Here is a 23,356-nt window from a genome sequence, read left to right as displayed (position 1 = left end):
ATAAATAAGACAGACACGTTCTTCCGCGTGGGGGAAAAAGACACCAGGCGCACCAAGCAAAGTCAACGCAGTGCAGGGAGCATCAATAAAATACGCTCAGATACACAGACACTCACATTACACACGCATACAAAGACACTATTTTACACACTCCAGAATCTGATCATGCCGATTTCAAGCAGCTCTTCTTCCTCAACGAAGAGTATGCGCAGGGCAGCGTCCGAGCTCGAGAGGTCTGATTCTGTTACGGTAAGGAGTAACGTTCTTATTACCATTCCATTTAGACCTATCATACTCAACTTTTGAGTAGAAATGGTCAAAACTATTGTTATAAGTGTCACTTGCTAATCTTTTTAAGACTTTTTTATGTTGCCTCAATGCGCGCAGAGAGCCTGGCTCCTTGGAGAGGGCACTATTATGCATGAGCGGTTGGGTAAATGGTAACTTTTTATAGGAAAATAACTTATTGTGGTTTAGCAGCTTGGCTTTTAAATCACTAAGACTAAGCTATGCTTCAGGTTTACTTAGACTGCATTGGTGTTCTTATGCGTGTTTGGAGATGTAAAATGGTTCCACCGAGGTAAGCAAGGCTCTATGGGCTGTGTCTTGTGCGCTGTCGGTGGTCGAGATACATGTGTTCGAGTTTAAATATGTTCACAGACATAACAGTAAAGCTGTTTTAAATCCAAAATGTTGCTCTTTTTTTGGCGCAGTCTCCAAGATTCATTGGGAGACGACAAAGTTTGATCGAGGATGCGCGGAAGGAACGAGAAGCAGCGGCAGCCGCGGCAGAGGCGGCTGAAGCGACTGAACAGATCGTGTTTGAGGAAGAGGATGGAAAAGCTCTGCTCAATCTCTTCTTCACGCTGAGAAGTTCCAAGACACCAGCACTGTCACGCTCTCTCAAGGTGTTCGAGGTAAGTACAAACGAGCTAGGCCTTTTTCTGTATTAAAGAGCCTAAATAGGATTTGGGATAATTCAAAAAATGATTTAAAGTGAAACGTTTAACTTTGAAAATAAACAACATCGAATTTAACCTAATAGTCTACCAATTAACACAAACCAACACTTGTTTTTGTTCAAATGGAGAGTGGGATACATATTTTGCACAACTTATATTTTGTATGAATATACGGGAAAATAGGAGATATTCAAGAAGGCAATTAATTCGGAGTTGTAAAGGTGTGAGAAAATGTTGTAGCCTAAGCCTATTAGTGCTTGCTCTCAGCTCTTCTTGTTAATTTTTCCAGGCGACAAGGCAGCATCACTGTGTCTATTATGTCATTATGGTCCAGGAGAGGCAACTAGGTAAATTCGAATGTTATGGCAAATTATGCAGAGCAGATTGTTGGAGCCTTGAACAAAGGTGTCAAGGATTATTCCTAAATATATTTCCTAAATGGGAATGATTCTATGGCGATATTGTTTTCGTGGTGTATCTTATACTATCAACAACAACTTGTTTTAAAGTATAGTAATTTCTTATCAAGGGAAAATAAAATATCCCTGAATTGTCCACATCTTAAAATGTGTGGGCTAATCTAATCAAGCCAAAACGAGTTAATTTCAACGTCATTTCAACACCACCAAAAAATCTGTGATGATATTGAATCAACGTGGGAAACTGATTTGATTTGCCAAAAGTCTTCAATGTCAAGGAATTTCGTCATTTTTTCACTTAACTGTTAAGGTAAATCCAATGAAAGGGTAACATTTTTCGTTGATTTCACGTTGAATTCACGTTAATTGACAACTGAACCAAATGTAAAACAAAACTACATGTTGAACTGATGTCAATGCCCAGTGGGTCATGATTGCGTTAAAGTATAATCTTGTTTTAATTCAATTGTAGTCTCATAAAGTTATTTAAAATTACATAAATTATGTTGACATTTAAGATGAAATCTTTGTAGGAAATGTAATCCTATATTACCAGCCTTGAGATTTTTTATGTTCCTGATAGGTCGCTATTTCATTGGGTGTGGATGTAGAGAACCTAGAGGAAGCTGCCTGGTACAACAGCATGAGATCAAATGTTGCAAGCAAGTTTGTTTAAACACTTAAGAGCATGTAATCTCCCTTTCTGCCTTGATCAGACCATCAGTGTCGTTGCGTTTTGGTGCAAAATTATAATAAAAAATGTTTTAAAGTATTGATGCATCTACACTGTGGGTCTGATAGGTCTGATAGAGGCGTTAGTTGCCTTGCGTTTGTGAAGAAATCCTGCACTGACGTGTAGCTAGCTATGTGATAGCTCATTTCTGCAGTCGAATGACCAGAAGCCCCTTATGGGTGGAACTTTATTAATCTTTTTCATAATTAAAAAACTTTAACTACGAAAATCCAGAATTTCTATGTCAAACGGTTTGGTTATATTTCAGTCTTCTATGATGTATATAAAGTGTAATATCTCCTCACTTCCTTTCCTTCACTGCAAGAACAAGCCAGATGAGAACCAGTCTAATGATGAGATTCCACCATAAAATAATGTTCTCAAGTCTTTTCTAGGTAGTGCCGATGAAGGGGTGGAGACGAGGAAAAAATTTTAGCAAATGAGAGTGCTTGACAGAGTGCTTGACAGACATTTCCTATTTTCTAGTGCAGATGCAGTGGTGGTGTAAACCTTAGTTAAAATACTTTAAAGTACGAGTTAGGTAGTTTTTTGGGGGGTATCTGTAGTTTACTATTTATATTTTTTACAACTTTTACTTCACTACATTCCTAAAGAAAATAAAATACTTTTTACTTCATACATTTTCGCCTGACACCCATTTTGAATGCTTAGGACAGGAAAATGGTCCAATTCACGCACTTATCAAGACAACATCCCTGGTCATCCCTACTTCCTCTGATCTGGCGGACTCACTAAACACTTTTTTTTTAAATATAAATGTCTGAGTGTGGGAGTGTACCTCTGGCTATCAGTAAAAAAATTAATTAAAATGATGCCGTCTGGTTTGCTTAACATAAGGAATTTTAAATGATTTATACTTTTTCTGTTGATACTTAAGTATATTTTAGCAATTACATTTATTTTTAATACTTAAGTATATTTAAAACCAAGTAGTTTTAGACTTTTACTTAAGTAGTATTTTACTGGGTGAATTTTACTTGAGTAATTTTCTATTAAGAAATCTTTGCTTTTACTCAAGTATGACAGTTGGGTACTTTTTCCACCACTGTGCAGATGAAGGGGAGTAGACGAGGAAACGATAGATGTTTGAGCAATTGAGAAGAGCCTAAGAGATATATATGTTGTGCCTGATAGACGTTTGAAGCTAAGATCCACCACCTGGAAACACGGCCATGCAGGAAGCCCCGGGACAGCCTGGAGGGGCTGGAGTACTTTGTTCGCTGCGAGGTGCACCTGTCTGATGTCAGCACCCTCATCAGCTCCATCAAGAGGATAGCAGAGGATGTCAAAACCACCAAAGAAGTCAAATGTAAGAACCTTCAATAATTTCTGCATAATGCACTTTATTAAAACTGTACTAGTCTCACGAGCACAGGTGAGAACACATAATGCTGTGGAACTCGATAGCTGCTTCTGTTTAAGCCTCAAGTGTAAGACCATCTAATATTGTATAGCCAATGTATGACCCAAATGTAACCTAGCTGAACCATCTTCACACTCACAAAATCTCAAAAAGTGTAGTTGAATGTTCCTGTTGAATCTCAAGACTTGATTGTCTGGTCACCTCCTTAGATATAGCCACCTTTGCACTGTAGCTGCTATTGAGTTGACCAAGGCTATTCATCTACGATAGATGGCAGGCTTTGTCCAAACATTTGTGTGCATTACGTCTTTTGCAGTGACAAGAACTAAAGATACACATGGAAATGGGAGCATGTTTGTAAAAAAACAAAACAACATCTTTATGGTCTTTTTACAGTTCACTGGTTCCCAAAGAAAATCTCTGAGCTGGACAGATGTCACCACCTTATCACAAAATTTGATCCAGATTTAGACCAAGAACACCCAGTGAGTGAATGAATGGAAACAATCACTCTAGCTGCTTATGTAGAGAGAGTGAGAGTGAGAATATCATTGTTATTACACTGTTATTACATGATTATTAAACAACGTTTTGGGCGCAACTCACAAGTTTTGACTGTCGTTGAGCCTACATCAGATAATAATCTTATTACATTGCTATAACGATGCCATATTTCTAATAACAGTATAATGACACTAGATCAAATGTGAAACTATAGATATTGGGTCACTACTCATGTTTTGTGTGACGGTTTTGTACAGGGATTCACAGATCCCGTCTATCGGCAGAGGAGGAAGATGATTGGAGACATTGCCTTCAGATATAAACAGTAAGCCAGAAATAATTATACCGTGACTCATTACAACATTTATTCATTTTAAACATAAGCCCTAAGAAATCAGATTTCTAATTTCACGAATTAATATATATAGATATTTCAATATACTGCTATGTAGCAGACCTGGGCAGAAAATACTCTAGTTGTATTTTGTAGTTTATTTGAAAATACAGTACAAACTGGAGGTAGTTGAATATAGTTTATATCATTTGAACAAAAAGGCAACTATTTTCTTTGATAATACATGTCTCAGAAAAACAATTTTAAGGTACTTGAATATGCAGTGCATTCGGAAAGTTTTCAGACCCCTTGACTTATTCCATATTTTGTTAGTTTACATCCTTATTCTAAAATTGATTAGTTGTTTTGTTTCCTTCAATCTACACACAATACCCCACATTGACAAAGGAAAAACAGGTTTTTAAACATTTTTGCTAATTTATTAAAGATAGAAATATCACATATACAGTGCCTTGCGAAAGTATTCGGCCCCCTTGAACTTTGCGACCTTTTGCCACATTTCAGGCTTCAAACATAAAGATATAAACTGTATTTTTTTGTGAAGAATCAACAACAAGTGGGACACAATCATGAAGTGGAACGACATTTATTGGATATTTCAAACTTTTTTAACAAATCAAAAACTGAAAAATTGGGCGTGCAAAATTATTCAGCCCCCTTTACTTTCAATGCAACAAACTCTCTCCAGAAGTTCAGTGAGGATCTCTGAATGATCCAATGTTGACCTAAATGACTAATGATGATAAATACAATCCACCTGTGTGTAATCAAGTCTCCGTATAAATGCACCTGCACTGTGATAGTCTCAGAGGTCCGTTAAAAGCGCAGAGAGCATCATGAAGAACAAGGAACACACCAGGCAGGTCCGAGATACTGTCGTGAAGAAGTTTAAAGCCGGATTTGGATACAAAAAGATTTCCCAAGCTTTAAACATCCCAAGGAGCACTGTGCAAGCGATAATATTGAAATGGAAGGAGTATCAGACCACTGCAAATCTACCAAGACTTGGCCGTCCCTCTAAACTTTCAGCTCATACAAGGAGAAGACTGATCAGAGATGCAGCCAAGAGGCCCATGATCACTCTGGATGAACTGCAGAGATCTACAGCTGAGGTGGGAGACTCTGTCCATAGGACAACAATCAGTCGTATATTGCACAAATCTGGTCTTTATGGAAGAGTGGTAAGAAGAAAGCCATTTCTTAAAGATATCCATAAAAAGTATTGTTTAAAGTTTGCCACAAGCCACCAAGCCACAAACATGTGGAAGAAGGTGCTCTGGTCAGATGAAACCAAAATTGAACTTTTTGGCAACAATGCAAAACGTTATGTTTGGCGTAAAAGCAACACAGCTCATCACCCTGAACACACCATCCCCACTGTCAAACATGGTGGTGGCAGCATCATGGTTTGGGCCTGCTTTTCTTCAGCAGGGACAGGGAAGATGGTTAAAATTGATGGGAAGATGGATGGAGCCAAATACAGGACCATTCTGGAAGAAAACCTGATGGAGTCTGCAAAAGACCTGAGACTGGGACGGAGATTTGTCTTCCAACAAGACAATGATCCAAAACATAAAGCAAAATCTACAATGGAATGGTTCAAAAATAAACATATCCAGGTGTTAGAATGGCCAAGTCAAAGTCCAGACCTGAATCCAATCGAGAATCTGTGGAAAGAACTGAAAACTGCTGTTCACAAATGCTCTCCATCCAACCTCACTGAGCTCGAGCTGTTTTGCAAGGAGGAATGGGAAAAAATTTCAGTCTCTCGATGTGCAAAACTGATAGAGACATACCCCAAGCGACTTACAGCTGTAATCGCAGCAAAAGGTGGCGCTACAAAGTATTAACTTAAGGGGGCTGAATAATTTTGCACGCCCAACTTTTCAGTTTTTGATTTGTTAAAAAAGTTTGAAATATCCAATAAATGTCATTCCACTTCATGATTGTGTCCCACTTGTTGTTGATTCTTCACAAAAAAATACAGTTTTATATCTTTATGTTTGAAGCCTGAAATGTGGCAAAAGGTCGCAAAGTTCAAGGGGGCCGAATACTTTCGCAAGGCACTGTTCATAAGTATTCAGACCCTTTAGTCAGTACTTTGTTGAAGCACCTTTGGCAGCAATTATAGCCTCAAGTATGATGCTACATGCTTGACACACCTGTATTTGGGGAGTGTCTCCCATTCCTCTCTGCAGATCCTCTCAAGCTCTGTCAGGTTGGATTGGAAGCGTTGCTGCATAGCTATTTTCAGGTCTCTCCAGAGATGTTTGATCGGGTTCAAGTCTGGGCTCTGGCTGGGCCACTCAACGACATTCAGAGACTTGTCTCGAAGCCCCTCATGCATTGTCTTGGCTGTGTGCTTAGTGTCGTTGTCCTGTTGGAAGGTGAACCTTTGCCCCAGTCTGAGGTCCTCAGCTCTCTGGAGCAAGTTTTCATGAAGGATCTCTCTGTACTTTGCTCCGTTCATCTTTCCCTTGATCCTGACTAGTTTCCCAGTCCCTGCTGCTGAAAAACACCCCCACAGTATGATGCTTCCACCAACTTGCTTCACCGTAGGGATGGTGCCAGGTTTCCTCCAGACGTGACACTTGGCATTCAGGCCAAAGAGTTCAATATTGGTTTCATCAGATCAGAGAAGCCTAACCCTGACCCAAACCCTTTCTCATGGTCTGAGAGTCTTTAGATGCCTGTTGGAAAACTCAAAGCGGGCTGTCATGTGCCTTTTACTGAGGAGTGGCTTCCATCTGACCACTCTACCATAAAGGCCTGATTGGTGGAGAGCTGCAGAGATGGTTATCCTTCTGGAAGGTTCTCTCATCTCCACAGAGGAACTCTGGAGCTCTGCCAGAGTGACCATCGGGTTCTTGGTCACCTCCCTGACAAAGACCCATCTCCCCCAATTGCTCAGTTTGGCCGGGTGGTCAGCTCTAGGAGTCTTGGTGGTTCCAAACTTATTCCGTTTGAGAATGATGGAGGCCACTATGTTTTTGGGGACCTTCAATGCTGCAGTCATTTTTTGGGACCCTTCCCAGATCTGTGCCTTGACACAATCCTGTCTCAGAGCTCTAAGGACAATTCCTTCGATCTCATGGCTTGGAACCTTAAATATACAGGTGTGTGCCTTTCCAAATCATGTCCAATCAATTGAATTTACCACAGGTGACCTCCAATCATGTTGTAGAGACATATCAACGATGGTCAATGAAAACAGGATGCAGCTGAGCTCAAACAAATATAAATAAGTTATTTCAGTTTTTTATTTTTAATAAATGAGAAAACATTTTTTTAAACCTGTTTTTGCTTTGTCATTATGGGGTATTGTGTGAATAGTAACAGTGGAACCAAACAATTTGTTTGAGGGGTTCTGTTCAGAACGAAACGATTGGAAAATAATTTAGGTTCCAACCCCTCCATAAGATTGTGGAAATTGCTTTATAATTGCATAATAATGGAGTTATAACATGTGGAATAAGGAGAAGTTACTATTCCTGTAGAGTACTGTATTGCTCATTGCTATGCAATTACCAAAGTGTTAGGTAACATGTTAATAAACTGTTGCTCAAGGTTATTACAGTTTAATTACACAGGCGCCAGACCAGTTTGTTAAGTGTTACTGAGAACGCTAACAGTAACAAAATATGCCTATTAAGTGTCAAAAGGAAACTAAAAATCCCAATACTAGGGCGTCAGGTAGCCTAGTGGTTAGAGGGTTGGACTAGTAACTGAAAGGTTGCAAGATCAAATCCCGAGCTGACAAGGTAAAAATCTGTCGTTCTGCCCCTGAACAGGGCAGTTAACCCACTGTTCCTAGGATGTAATTGAAAATAAGAATTTGTCCTTAATTGATCTGCCTAGAAAAATAAAGGTAAAACAATTTTTTGAAAATACTGCCTTCTTGAATCAATTACAGCCAAGGTAGGTTGAAAATCATGTTAATTTGTATTCTGAGTAAACAATCCCTTTTAAGACGGTATAGTGTGTGTTTGAAACAAGAACATTTACCCTCAGATGGAGCTTTTTACCTTTTCAGTGGCATAGTAGTTGAGCGTCACAACTTCCTTATACTTATCTGTACAAAATATAATGGGTTAGGGCCTACCCTTACCGAGTGGCGCAGCGGTCTAATACACTGCAATGCAGTTCTTGAGGCATCACTACAGACCCGGGTTTGATCTAAGGCTGTGTCACAACTGGCCGTGACAGGGAATCTCATAGGGCTGATCCCAATTGTCCCAGCGTCGTCTAGGTTAGGAGAGTTTGGCCGGGGGTGTTTAATTTGTGTCATCGCACTCTAGCGACTCCTTGTGTATGCTGAGCACTTGTTGGCTGCTATTCCTTCACTCTTGTGGTCCAACTCATCCCAAACCATCTCAATTGGGTTGAGGTCGGGTGATTGTGGAGGCCAGGTCATCTTATGCAGCACTCTCCTTCTTGGTCAATAGCCCTTACATAGCATGGAGGTGTGTTGGGTCATTTTCCTGTTGAAAATCAAATGATAGTCCCACTAAGCGCAAATCAGATGGGATGGCGTATCAATGCAGAATTCTGTGGTAGCCATGCACGTTAAGTATGCCTTGAATGTATAAAAGATCACTGACAGTGTCACCAGCAAAGCACCCCCACACCATCAAAACACCTCCTCCATGCTTTATGGTGGGAACCACACATGCAGAGATCATCCGTTCACCTTTTCTGCTTCTCACAAAGACACAGCGGTTGGTGGAACCAAAAATCTAAAATTTGAACTCATCAGACCAAAGAACAGATTTTCACCGGTCTAATGTCCATTGCTCAGGTTTCTTGGCCCAAGCAAACCTCTTCTTATTATTGGTTCACTTTAGTAGTGGTTTCTTTGCAACAATTTGCCCATGAAGGCCTGATTCACACAGTCTCCTCTGAACAGTTGATGTTCCTGTTACTTGAAGTCTGTGAAGCATTTATTTGGGCTGCATTTTCTGATGCTGGTAACTCTACTGAACTTATCCTCTGCAGCAGAGATAATTCTGGGTTTTCCTTTCCTGTGGCGGTCCTCATGAGAGCCAGTTTCATCATAACGCTTGATGGTTTTTGCAACTGCACTTGAAGAAATGTTGGCACATAGGCATTGACTGTCCATGTCTTAAAGTAATGATGGACTGTCATTTTCTCTTTGCTTATTTGAGCTGTTCTTGCCATAATATGGACTTGGTCTTTTAACAAATAGGGCTATCTTCTTTATACCATCCCTACCTTGTCACAACACAACTGATTGGCTACAACACATTACAAAGGAAAGAAATTCCACAAATGAACCTGTTGATTGAAATGCATTCCAGGTGACTACCTCATGAAGCTGGTTGAGAGAATGCCAAGAGTGCAAAAAAAGCTCTGAAGAAGGCCGTGAGGCCGATACGTAAAAGCTTATTAAAGAGTAGTGATACTATCAAGAGCAGTGCGCGGGTTTCTTATTTTTTCTCATTTTATTCAACTGTTACCATGCATTAGCAAAAAAGATAGCTCAGATGTGCGAGTGCCTTTTGAATTAAAATGTTCAAATATAAAATATTTGTTGATTTGTTTAATACTGTTTTGGTTACTACATGATTCCATATGTGTTATTTCATAGTTTTGATGTCTTCACTAAAAACCCTTGAATGAGTAGGTGTGTCCAAACTTTTGACTGGTACTGTATATATAAATGGTTAGACTTTATGGAAATGGACATTGAGGAGAATGGACATTTACAAAATGTTCAGATAGAAATGTATTGTGTATATCAATTATGGCTGTCCTATAGATTGGAATGGTTTATTAGATTTGGTGTGCTCTATTCATTGTATTTCTATCTTAACATGCAGTTCCAGATACAGTACTGACATAATTTTTTAAAAGTAGTTACTTTATGAGATTTTTATTAAAAAACAATTTTAAAGTAGTATTTTGCAGGGGGGATCTCTATTCAAATAGTTGTGGTCACCTCAAAAGTAACTATTTATTTCCCTGAAAAAATAGTTTTACACAAAGAAAAGTTAAAACTATAGTATTTCTAGGTCTGCCATTTAGAAATACAAATACAAAGAGTCTTGAAACTTTCACAGTAAATGGAGACGATTGACTACTTAAAATGTCATGTAAAAATCATCAAAAAAGTGGATTCAAGGTTTATCCAGGAATAGGAAGCTACAATGATGTATATCTACTAATTTCATTGTTCTCTTTGTCAGAGGGGAGCCCATCCCCAGAGTAGAATACACAGAGGAGGAGATCGGTACATGGTGAGTGGCACTAGCATGATATTCTCTGGTAAAATCAGTGATAAGTTTTCAAACCTTAGTCAGTGATAGGCGTGTGGATATTAAACATTTAGGTACATACAAGTGTCTTATATCGGTTGAAAGCTTAAATGCTTGTTAATCTAACTGCACTGTCCGATTTACAGTAGCCATTACAGCGAAAGCATGCCATGCGGTTGTTTGAGGACCGGTTTCATAAATTCACAAATAGCGATTAAATATTCACTTACTTTTTGAAAATCTGCCTCTGATTTGTCATCCAAAGGGTCTCAGCTATAACATGTAGTGTCGTTTTGTTAGATAAAATCCTTCTTTATATCCCAAAAAGTCAATTTAGTTGGCACCATCGATTTGAATAATCCAGTCGTTCAACATGCAGAGAAAGGAATCTGAAAATCTACCGCTAAACTTTGTTTAATCAAGTCAAAATATGTTTCTATTCACTCCTCAGATACTCTAAAATGTAATCAAGCTATAATATTTCTTACGGAAAGAGTGATGTTCATCGTGCGCCCAAACACGAATTTACAAGACTGTGTCCCCGTACTAAAACTGATATTTCTTATTTGTTTTGGAAGTTACAAGCCTGAAACCTTGAACATAGACTGCTGACACCCTATGTATATGTAAGCCATAGGAATTGCATCCTGAGAGCTAGAATTCAGTATGCCCCTATACTTTCCATTGTAAGAGCATGGGCTCTCAAAAAAACATTCTGGTTGGTTTTTCTTTGGATTTTCTCCTACCATATCTATGGTGTTATAGTCTCCTACATTATTTTAAAATGTCTATCAACTTTAAAGTGTTTTCTTTCCAATGGTACCAATTATATGCATATCCTGGCTTCAGGGCCTGAGCAACAGGCAGTTTACTTTGGGCACGTTAGTCAGGCGGAAATTGAGAAAAAGGGGGTCTAGCCCTAATTAAGATAGTGTTAGACCATTGAATTAAAGCTTAGGCAGTAGCTTTTCGAACTACAATGACTCTTCACATCTCAATACTTATCGTGCAAGGGTTATTTATTGTATTCTTTCTGTTATGCTTCAGCCCTCTGTTTACATGTCCATTTGCACAAAGATGTGTTTATTTCATACTATTTATGATTTTGTGAGTGGTAAAGGTTATTTAATGGTTATTTTCCTGATTTGCCACGGATGGAGGGTGCTATCAAGCCATCTAGAGTAAAAGCTTTTGATCGTTTATGTGCAAATGTCACAGATTAAAGTCAATTGCCCAGATATCATGTCAGTCTAAAATGTCAGTTCATTGTTTGACTCACTCCACCAAACGGAAACATTGTGTTTGAACAATATAAAAACCTTTTCAAAAAAACCTTCAGGTCCCTCGACCGAACTTCTCCGAAGTGACTGTCAACCATCTGGTACACGACTTGTTCTGCATCCCAAATGACAACCTATTCTCATATCGTGCACTACTTTTGACCAGAGTCCTATGGGCCCAGTTCAAAATAAGCAAAAGGGTGCCATTTGGAACGTAGACTTGCTCATGGATAACCCGATTATAAGAGAGTAAACAGTTTTGTTTTGGAGAGATTTATAGTTGACCTAGAGGACAATTTGCTGCCATAACTCAATCAAAGAGAGGCCACACATTCAGCTCACCATTCTGGAAATGGGTTATACAGAAGTTTTCTCTTTTTTAATGTATATATTTGGACTTCTATGACATTTCTGTCTTGAAAATGCAGAGAAATCAATCCTTTTCCCATGACGACTCACAGTTGTGTTTTAACATTTCTACATTTTCATCTGCAATTTTATCTGCAATTTTATCTACACAATCTACACAATTATATTTGTTTCCATCATGTGTGTTCACCTTCTGGTGTGTGTGTATCCATGTGTGTGTGCGTACGTGCATGCATGTCTTTGTGTTCTCCCACGTGTGTGTGTGTTGGATAGGAGAGAGGTGTACTCCACCCTCAGGGACCTGTACACCACCCATGCCTGCAGTGAGCACCTGGAGGCCTTCAATCTGCTGGAGAGACATTGTGGATACAGCCCTGAAAACATCCCCCAGTTGGAGGACGTGTCACGCTTCCTCAGAGGTACTCATACATGCCACCTATTGCAGCCATTGAGCTTCTCACAAGACGCATGCGTCTCTCTGCAATTTCATTGGCAACTCCAGCAATAATTTGAATGAATGTGCTGTGAAAAATGTTTTCCTCAGTCAGCTGAATGCGCCACTTAGTTCATAGAACCATGGTTACGTTAGTAACCTTTGCTATTAGCGGCTGGGACAAACAGAACAGTAACAGTGGTTTCTAGTGCTTTTAGCGCATCTTGAAAACAAAATATTCCTACAAATTTGGCTCTAGTTTTTGACCCCATTCCTGAAAGCTAAGATTCTCAGGAATGTGTTTGTCTCTTCTGTTTTTATCTATCACACAAGCTGTGCAGGACTAGAAGAGACAGAGAATAATCTGTACAGAATGACTGGGGGAAAATAATTGATTCTTCACAAAAGATCATACACAAAGATCATCATCAACTTTTTCTTTTTGAGAAAATGGCAATAAGGCCAGATTCAAAAGATTCATACAATGATATTTAAAAATGTGTTTCTAATACTGCAACTTGAATGAAAGCTTGATGGTCCATGTTAACAGTATCTTAAATATCATGTAAGAATTCATTTGATATCATGTATGAATCAATTTCACTTCATGACCCCCCCAATAAAGTAGCTCCCTCAGAAATATTAGTGTCTACTACTGACCTATAGCATGTTCAATACAGCCCACTCCTGATTGAACATTAGATACATGTAAGTGCAAAGAAGTGGATATTCAACCTGCGTAGGGGTCAAAAATGGTAAAGGTTAGGGTTAAGGTTGGGTTTAGAGACAAAAGTTACGTACCGCAGTCATACATTTTCTGTCGGCTGAATACACACTACCTAAGTTCCACCTCTTGGTAGATGCGTAGTCATTAGTACCAATTGTCATTGTCACTGTCTCCCGGCTTTTTCTATTTTTTCTTTCTCTGTCTCGCTCTCACTCACTCACTCTCACACACAGAGCGAACAGGGTTCCAGCTGCGTCCCGTGGCAGGTCTTCTCTCCGCCAGAGACTTTTTAGCCAGTCTGGCCTTCCGCGTGTTCCAGTGTACCCAGTATATACGCCACGCCTCTTCTCCCATGCACTCCCCTGAACCGTGAGTACTACTGTTTCACCATGGCCATATTCAGTATGCAAACATTGTAGAAAGTTGCAGATAGAGATGTCATGAATAGAGCTGATGTGATTCCTAATTCTACATGTTATATTTCTATCTTAACATTGCACAACATCCTAGTTCTCCATACCCCGGTTAAAAGATAGCTGATCTACATTTTTCTACATTGTTTTGGATACAGTGCAACTTTTGGTAGGTAGTCTGCTGTCAGGCTTCGACTGTGGTACAGCAAAGCCAAATCAACCTGTGCTAATGGTTCTCACAGGGGAATTGAAATGATAGGCTATAATGACTTTGCTCAAGATCATGTATGCCGCAAATGACATGCAACTAACTATAATGTAACAAATTCCACATCAGCCAATTAAAAACGTTGACGTACTGTAGTTGGACTTGATCGAGCAGTTTTTCATGAAAGCGTTCCTAACAGAAGTTCTGCTAATCAAAGTTACGAAATCACGTGTGTTTAAATGACTGGTTAAATAGCTCACAATGTAGTGAGCCAAGCTCCTGATCATATTCGCAGTTTGCAACAAGGGTTTGAATCCCAGATGAAATTATTCATTTTTTTATGTACAATTACATTTGTGTTATTGTGTTGCAAAGGGAAGTGCAACACCTTGATAATTAATAATAATAATACATTTAATGAGGCATCTTTCTTCAGCCCTGTAGACACACGGTTAATAATCCTGTTTATTACATATATTGCACAGACGTGTATATTTAACTGTACAACATTGTACATACATTACTAAAATTGATCTACAAACATCACAAATGCATTATTTGACTCAAGGACCAGCAGGAGATAGTTTTTTCTAATTTGAGTCGCGTAGGGGACTTGAACCCACACAACACGTTTTGGAGCATACCCCCTTGCAATTCTCTTTGACCTCTCATCAACGAGCTGTTTTTGCCCAAAGGACTGCCTCTGACTGGTTGTTTTCTGTTTGTCGCACCATTGTCAGGAATCCCTAGACACTGTCGTGCGTGAAAAGCCCAAGTGGGCTGAGATACTGAAACGGGAGTGCCTGGCACCGATGATCATACCCCACTCAATGTTGCTTAGGTCACTCATTTTGCCCTTTCTAACGTTCAATCGAACAGTCTCTGAATACCTTGATGCTTGTCTTCCTGCTTTATATAGCAAGCCACGGCCACGTGACTCGCTGTAAGAGCAAACCACTTTCGTGAATGGGGTGCTTTACTTAATAAACTGTGTATCTAAAAAAAAAATGGGCAGGCGTTTCTTTAAATAAGATTTGCTGTACAATTACAGGTCAAATGCAAACAGTCAGCAATAATCTAATGAATTCAGGGTTTTTGAAATTAGTCCTAGGCTAAATATAAGCCTTCCACAACCATAAGACCCAATAATAATGTCATTATTTCATCAAAATAGTTGAGCCTGCTTTTCTGCAGTACTGCCCTACTAAGCAAAAAGGCAGTAACTGCTCATAGCGAAAAAATGATTTTATTTACCTTGGTTTCATAGTAACCTTATGCAGTTACTGCTAACATGACCCCCATTTTCTCCAAAACACAATACAATAGAGGCAGCATACTTGTCCAAATGATTAAGCATGTATTTAATGTAGCAAAAAGTTAGAGCATAACCTGTAAACCCATGTTATCCTTATGGAGAAACTCGGATGTGTCAAACTACATGAACATGTGAGCGCAGAGAGAATAACTCTGTGGCTTATCCACCCCAACCTCCCCTCGACGACCTCATCGAAATCGGTGTGTCTCTGTGTGACGAAGAGGCCACAATATGTCACAAGCATGTTGAAATCACTAATTGTCAGGCTTCATTCTGGGCCTACTTTTTGCACAGTCGCTGCGGTATGTTAGGGAGCATGTGGCAGCTCCCTAACGATTGATAAGGATTTTCATAGGGAAAATGGACGGTCCCTGAGATACAGTATCTCAGAAACCAAGTGCCCTGGAAACTTTATTTTTTTACTTCCCTGAGACCAGGCCTTGGGGCGTCGACCTGAGGCCATCTGCCTATTTTAATAGCACCCGTGGACGTCTAGTAAGGGACCGTCCATTTGCCCTATGAAAATCCTTATCATACCTCGTTAGGGAGCTGCCACATGCGTCCCTTATGTAGGGTTACAGATAGGTAGGGCAGAAAACTGATCTGACTTTCAAGTTTGTCTATGACAATACCATTTTGTTAAAAAAACACCAAAAACCATTTATAGTGCAGCAAATTCACTAATAATGACTAACTTCTTGTAGGCATTATATAGAAAATTAACCCAGGTCTCCTCAACAATCTCTCAAGCACAAGCCCACGTGCTAGTGAGCAGCCAGCTAATTTTTATATTTCAAGTGTATCCTACTTGGATCTGGTTGCTAGCTAACAAGGCACAACAGTTGAATTGTTATGAACACACCCTTCTGTCCGTCTCCTACTGTTTGAACAGCATGATAGCCTGTCCACTTTGTTCATGTTGAAATCGAGTGGCCTACCTTATTTCTCAGAATGAGAATGTGTTGCCAATTCCTTATATAATTGTGTTTTATAATAATATGGACCCCGAAACACATTATGAATAATTCGGTTAGACCTTCTATTGGACCATACCTCAAATGTGAACAGCGAGTTGAAACCGCTATCACTAGCCACTTTAAACAATGCTACCTTATATAATGTTACTTACCCTACATTATTCATCTCATATGCATACGTATATACTGTACTCTATATCATCGACTGTATCCTTATGTAATACATGTATCACTAGCCACTTTAAACTATGCCACTTTGTTTACATACTCATCTCATTTGTACATACTGTACTCGATACCATCTACTGTATCTTGCCTATGCTGCTCTGTACCATCACTCATTCATATATCCTTATGTACATATTCTTTATCCCCTTACACTGTGTACAAGACAGTAGTTTTGGAATTGTTAGTTAGATTACTTGTTATTACTGCATTGTCGGAACTAGAAGCACAAGCATTTCGCTACACTCGCATTAACATCTGCTAACCATGTGTATGTGACAAATTAAATTTGATTTGATTTGATTTGTCAGTGGGAACCGCTTGCCAATTTCCTGCAATTCTACAAAGTTTGACATGACTTATTATGCATCTCTTGCAGGGTATTTTGAAAGATTTCAAAATAGTATTTAAACTCAGGTCTGCAGTCCAAACAGCTCTCTGTCCTGGATCATTTATTTATCTTAATTTCTCTCTTTCCATACCTCTCTCTTCCTTATCTGCACCTTCTTAGATCGAGACAGCATCATGCACTTTCTGTATGATAATTGTAGGAAATATGTTCTGGGCATCTTATTCTCACTTTCTGTCTCCATCTCCTGTGTGACTGTGAGCATTTAATCATCTCATTATTTTTGTGATGTTGCAATAGGGACTGTGTGCACGAACTCCTGGGCCACGTCCCCATTCTGGCTGACCGGGTGTTCGCCCAGTTTTCTCAGGTGACAAATTCTGTGGCTTTATTGATTCTGATGTATTGATTGTGAAGATGGACATTTTTAACCCAATAACATTTATTAAAGGAGCAGTTCTAAAATGAGAGTTGGGCCTCTGGCCTGCACCTTGACTTGAGCTGTCTACCCATCACCCTCTTGTCTGCTTTGTATACCATGAACCAAAGATGATACTCTGTCATGCTTTACTAACAGAGATCACATGTGTCTTGTAGAACATCGGTCTTGCTTCACTGGGGGCTTCAGAAGAAGATATTGAGAAACTGTCAACGGTAAGTTTTGTTGTTGCAACATGGCTTTGATTATTCCTGATCCCTTATTTGCTTCCTACCACACATGCAAAACATATGAAGTGTAAAGCTGTGGAAACATGACAAATTTAGAAAGCATGTCTCCTGTGTGTGTGTGTGTGTGTGTGTGTGTGTGTGTGTGTGTGTGTGTGTGTGTGTGTGTGTGTGTGTGTCTCAGCTCTACTGGTTCACGGTGGAGTTTGGTCTGTGTAAACAGGGTGGCATTGTGAAAGCCTACGGGGCAGGACTCCTCTCCTCATATGGAGAGCTAGTGGTGAGTACATGGTTTTAGACATGGAGTATTCTCTTCCTCTCTCCAATCTAAAATCATACCATATCTTAAAACCTCTACGGGATCGGTGACCCCCCCATGGGACGGTTGAGTTAATGTGCGCTAATGTGATTAGAATTACGTTGTAAGGAACAAGAACATTTCCCAGGACATAGACATATCTGATATGGGCAGAAAGCTTAAATTCTTGTTAATCTAACTGCACTGTCCAATTTACAGTAGCTATTACAGTGAAAGAATACCATGCTATTGTTTGAGGAGAGTGCACAGTTATGAACTTGAAAATGTATCAATACATCAATTAGGCACATTTGGGCAGACTTGATACAACATTGCACATACATTGCTGCCATCTAGTGGCCTAAATCTAAATTGCAGCTGGGCTGGAATAATATGTGATGGCCTTTCTCATGCATTTCAAAGATGATGAAAAAAACTGCACATTTTTTTCTCTGTGATATCTTTTACCAGATCTAATGTGTTATATTCTCATACATTAATTTCACATTTCCACAAACTTCAAAGTGTTTCCTTTCAAATGGTATCAAGAATATGCATATCCTTGCTTCAGGTCCTGAGCTACAGGCAGTTAGATTTGGGTATGTCATTTTAGGCAACATAAAAAAGGTCAGATCCTTAAGAGGTTCATCTTAGATATAAGCCACCATAATATAGACAACATAATGGAACAGAATAAACCTCCCCTAACCTAATTTTCAATTAAATGTTGAATTACAGGAATATCCAGACGTCCAGACATTAACCACCCCCCCCCTCTCTCTCCCTCTCTCCCTCTCTATCTCTCACTCTCCCCCTGTCTTGCCCAGCATGCTCTGTCAGATGAGCCAGAGAGGAGGGAGTTTGACCCAGAGGCTGCTGCCATTCAGCCCTACCAAGACCAGAACTACCAGTCTGTATACTTTGTCTCTGAGAGCTTCACAGATGCCAAAGAGAAACTCAGGTAACAGACCAGACACACATAGGCCGTGTCAGAATACCCATACTTATAGGCTAAATAGTAGGCTTTTTTGGTATGCAAAAATATACATTTAGAAAACGTAGTATGCCAGGATGTCATACTCATTTTGGCTTTACATGAAGTAGAATTCACTGCACACTATTGAGGAAGAGAATCATCCATTCAAAGCTGAATGGAAAATTAACAAGCGCGATTGCACATTAGATGATGCCTTCTCAGTATGGATGAGTGGAATGTTGATATTTGTTGTTTGCTGAATACATTTTTATTAAACAGTACATACAAAATAGTATGTAGTACTATAACTACACCAGTAGAGGCTGGTGAGAGGAGCTATAGGAGGACAGGCTCATTGTAATGGCTGGAAATAAATGAATGGAATGGAGTCGAACATGTGGTTTCCATATGTTTGATTTGTTTGATACCTTCTATTAATTCCATTCCAGCCATTACAATGAGCTGCCCTACTATATCTCCTCCCACCAGCCTCCACTGACGTACACAGCATGTAGTTTTAGTAAGTAGTAGGCAAGACAGATTTCAGACACGGCCATTGACACACGAATGCATACACACACAAGCGCACACGTACAAGCCGTATAGTCCGGGCTCACACTAGATGTATTATTTTACCTTACATCAGTTTTTGTTTTAAACCTGATCTACCTGCTAGCTTCTAGAAAGCCAGCATCCCGGAGTCGCCTCTTCACTGTTGACGTTGAGACTGGTGTTTTGCGGGTACTGTTTAATAAAGCTGCCAGTTGAGGACTTGTGAGGTGTCTGTTTCTCAAACTAGACACTCTAATGTACTTGTTCTCTTGCTCAGTTGTGCACCAGGGCCTCCCACTCCTCTTTCTATTCTGGTTAGGGCCAGTTTGTGCTGTTCTGTGAAGGGAGTAGTACACAGTGTTGTACTAAATCTTCAGTTTCTTGGCAATTTCTCGCATGGAATAGCCTTCACTTCTCAGAACAAGAATATACTGATGAGTTTCAGAAGAAACGCCTTTGTTTCCGGCCATTTTGTGCCTGTAATTGAACCTACAAATGCTGATGCTCCAGATACTCAATCAGCTGTGCTAACATAATTGCAAAAGGGTTTTCTAATGATCAATTAGCCTTTTAAAATGCTAAACTTGGATTAGCTAACACAACGTGTCATTGGAACACAGGTATGATGGTTGCGGATAATGGGCCTCTGCACGCCTATGTAGATATTCCATTAAAAATCAGCCTTTTCCAGCTACAATAGTCATTTACAACATTAACAATGTCTACACAGTATTTAGATAAATTTTATGTTATTTTAATGGACAACATTTTTTGCTTTTCTTTCAAACACAAAGACTTTTGTAAGTGACCCCAAACTTTTGAACGGTAGTGTATATATTTTGCTTGTCTTATTTGCCATGTATGTGTGTTATTCAGTGTGTTTCTATGGTCTAATAGCAGTAAGGCGAAATGTAATATTATAAAAAAATATATATTTTGTATACCTACAGGTGTCCTAAAATTCCAAATCAGCTAAATGGTCCATGTTATTACTAACTTAAAACAATTATATATGTTTGGTTAGTCGATATCGCTCTCTAGAGGCTTAGACTGTAGATGGTTAATATGTAGTTGCAGTGCAATGCAAATCAGTTTTCTGTGATTCAATGCATATTGAATTAATGTTTCTTGTAGTTGGCCTCTACTGAAGAAAAGGTGAACCCTTTATATCCATATTGCCAGATACAATAAGAATGATGAGAATGTTGTCATTGAACTTTAGGCAGGCAGGCAGGCAGACAGGCAGACAGACAGACAGACAGACAGACAGACAGACAGACAGACAGACAGACAGACAGACAGACATTGACCAATCAATAGATATTAGACTTTTTATACATTGTATATTTATTTGCCTTGTGTTTTTCCTGACAGATCGTATGTGGCTGGAATTAAGAGGCCGTTTTCTGTGCGGTTTGACCCCTACACCTACAGCATAGAGGTCCTGGACAATCCCCTGAAGATCCGAGGAGGCCTGGAGTCTGTCAAGGATGAGCTGAAGATGCTCACAGATGCCCTCAACGTGCTCGCATGATGCACAACAACACTGCTACTGCTACTGGTCCCACTCTGTGCCATTTTGATGTGTGACATAACCATTGTTCTCTTGTGCTTTATGTGGCTGGCTAAGTGGCGACCTTGAAACCTCTCACTGGACTTGTTTGGTTTATTTGATCTGGTGATGTCTCTAAGACATCAGGTGCAGGTGGGTGGGCATTATCCATTGGTACCCATGCTTCCTAAAGTCAGGATTCAATCTGATCGCGCTTTGTAGACAATGAGGCGTTTAAAGGCAGTTTTCCTCCATTGGTGGAGACTGCATTCATCTCAAATGTTGTACACACTCCCCTCCATATTTATTTGGGCAGTGAAGCTAAAAGTTTTCATTTGTCTCTATACTTGAGCATTTTGATTTTGAGATCAAATGTTTTATGAGGCAACAGCACAGAATGTCACCGTTTATTTGAGGGTATGTTCATACATATTTGTTTTACCGTTTAGAAATGAAAATACTATATGTATCTCGTCGGCCCATTTGAAGGTGTCATAAGTATGTGGACAAATTCACGTATAGTGTATTAAAAGTAGTCAAACATTTAAGTATTTGGTCCCATTTTCCTAGCATGTGACTCCACAAACTTGTTGGATGCATTTGCAGTTTGTTTTGGTTGTGTTTCGGATTACGTTGTGCCCAATAGGAACTGAATGGTGAATAATATATTGTGTCATTTTGGAGTCAGTTTTATTGTAAATAAGAATAAAATATTTTTCTGAACACTTCTAAAGGAATGTAGATGCTATCATGATTGCGGATAATCATGAATGAATCCTGAATAATGATGAGGGAGAACGTTACAGAGGCATAAATATCATACTCCGCCACCAAAAAACTCCCGTTATTGGTAATGGTGAGAAGTTAGCATGTTTTGGGGGTATGGTCTTTCTCACTTATCATTATTCAGTAGTCATTCACGATTATCCATAATGGTAGCATCCACATTATTGTTGTGTTCATAAACATACTCTATTCTTATTTACAATAAAAGTGATTCCAAAATTAACAATTCGGCTGCGTTTGATGAATCTGATCAGGTCTGAAAAAGATCTGATGAGAGAAGATCTGATTTTGATTTGGTCAAAAGACCAATTAGTGGAAAAAAGATCAGCGCTGGGCTACCTGTTTTAAACACAACCTACATTATTCACCATGCAGTTCCTTTTGGGCACAGCATAATCCAAAACACAACCAAAAGAAACTGCAAATGTATCCAACAACTTTGAAGAGTCACAAGTTTGATGTACAGTGTAGGCATTGCGTGCTAGGACTATGGGAACAATTACTAAGCTTCTGATCACTATAATAGGCCACAAGTAAATTTGTCCAAATACTTGACACCTTCAAATGTTGGGACTTGATACATAAAGTGCATGAAAAAAACACACCAAAAAAATAAAATGTTCTGTACTGTTGCATCAAAACAATTGATCTCAAATCCAAAATGCTGGATTATAGAGACAAATTAAAAATGTAAACTTCACTGTCCAAATAAATACAGAGGGGAGAGTATGTCACTTCGATCTGAAATTATTTTTAAATGGCGCATTGTCGACAAAATGCAAATTTTGTGCACAAGGAATAGGGCTAAAATGCAGGGTTAATGTAGGGCTAAGGCAAGGTTGTGGTTTGCTACTCACATGTATTATGCTTTCAAACAAAAGTCTCAATGCAAAGTTTCACCTCACTTTAATAGTTTGGTATGAATTCAACAAAATATGTAAAACGCTAGGAAAATGACCAAATCCAAGCAGTAAAATTATGAATGTAATAAAAGTAGGGAAACTGGACATGGTATAATGATAAAAATGAAAGATGTTTATGTAAATTACTGTAATATTGAACCAGGGAAAATATTGAAATCATTAAAAAGAAATCACCCTGTTTGGAATAAAAAAATATATATTATTGTGTGTATAAAAATGTTCTGTGAATTGTAAGCATTGTGCTTGTTGCGATCTAATAGCAGAATAAAAAGAAAGAACTGTATCTGATGTTATATAAATATATTTATGCTTGCCCACTGAGGAAGTTATGAATGCACATTCTCTGTAAAAATATCAATATAAAAAAAAGAAATAATCAGACATTAGCATTACCTCTGGGTGTCCATTCCTGACTCAATAATCTCAAAGAAAAAGGGATTCCTCAAAACAAAAACACACCTATACAGTACATTTTCTAGTGTATTGACTATCGCTTTGACTATTCTTCTCAAATTTAATCCTGCTATTATGACGACATTTTATTAAATAAATAAACATCATACATACCAACAAAACACAGGAAAAGAACAAGATGCACACAGTGTTATTGGTTGTTTGAATGCGAGCATTTGATCAAATGTATGCAATATCATAACTTGTTTTCTCTGAAACATT

The 23,356-nt window shown here is 39.0% G+C and overlaps 1 protein-coding gene across 1 annotated transcript; it reads left to right on the top strand.

The window, feature by feature from the left end:
- Positions 1–23,073, top strand: th (tyrosine hydroxylase). The gene is made up of 13 exons (XM_021564247.3): positions 1–249; positions 714–917; positions 3,270–3,444; positions 3,895–3,983; positions 4,260–4,327; positions 10,564–10,614; positions 12,555–12,700; positions 13,675–13,810; positions 17,229–17,298; positions 17,526–17,582; positions 17,779–17,874; positions 18,720–18,853; positions 20,795–23,073. Exons 1-13 carry the CDS (start codon positions 166–168, stop codon positions 20,952–20,954), a joined length of 1,470 nt encoding a protein of 489 aa, XP_021419922.1. The 5' UTR covers positions 1–165; the 3' UTR covers positions 20,955–23,073.
- The last annotated feature ends 283 nt before the right edge of the window (positions 23,074–23,356 follow it).

Source organism: Oncorhynchus mykiss, chromosome 2 (assembly GCF_057628025.1).
Source record: "Oncorhynchus mykiss isolate SJ-2025 chromosome 2, ASM5762802v1, whole genome shotgun sequence".
In the NCBI taxonomy this organism is placed as follows: domain Eukaryota; kingdom Metazoa; phylum Chordata; class Actinopteri; order Salmoniformes; family Salmonidae; genus Oncorhynchus; species Oncorhynchus mykiss.
The sequence above is the reverse complement of the archived record's forward strand: the minus strand, read 5'-3'. Positions and strand labels throughout refer to the sequence as shown.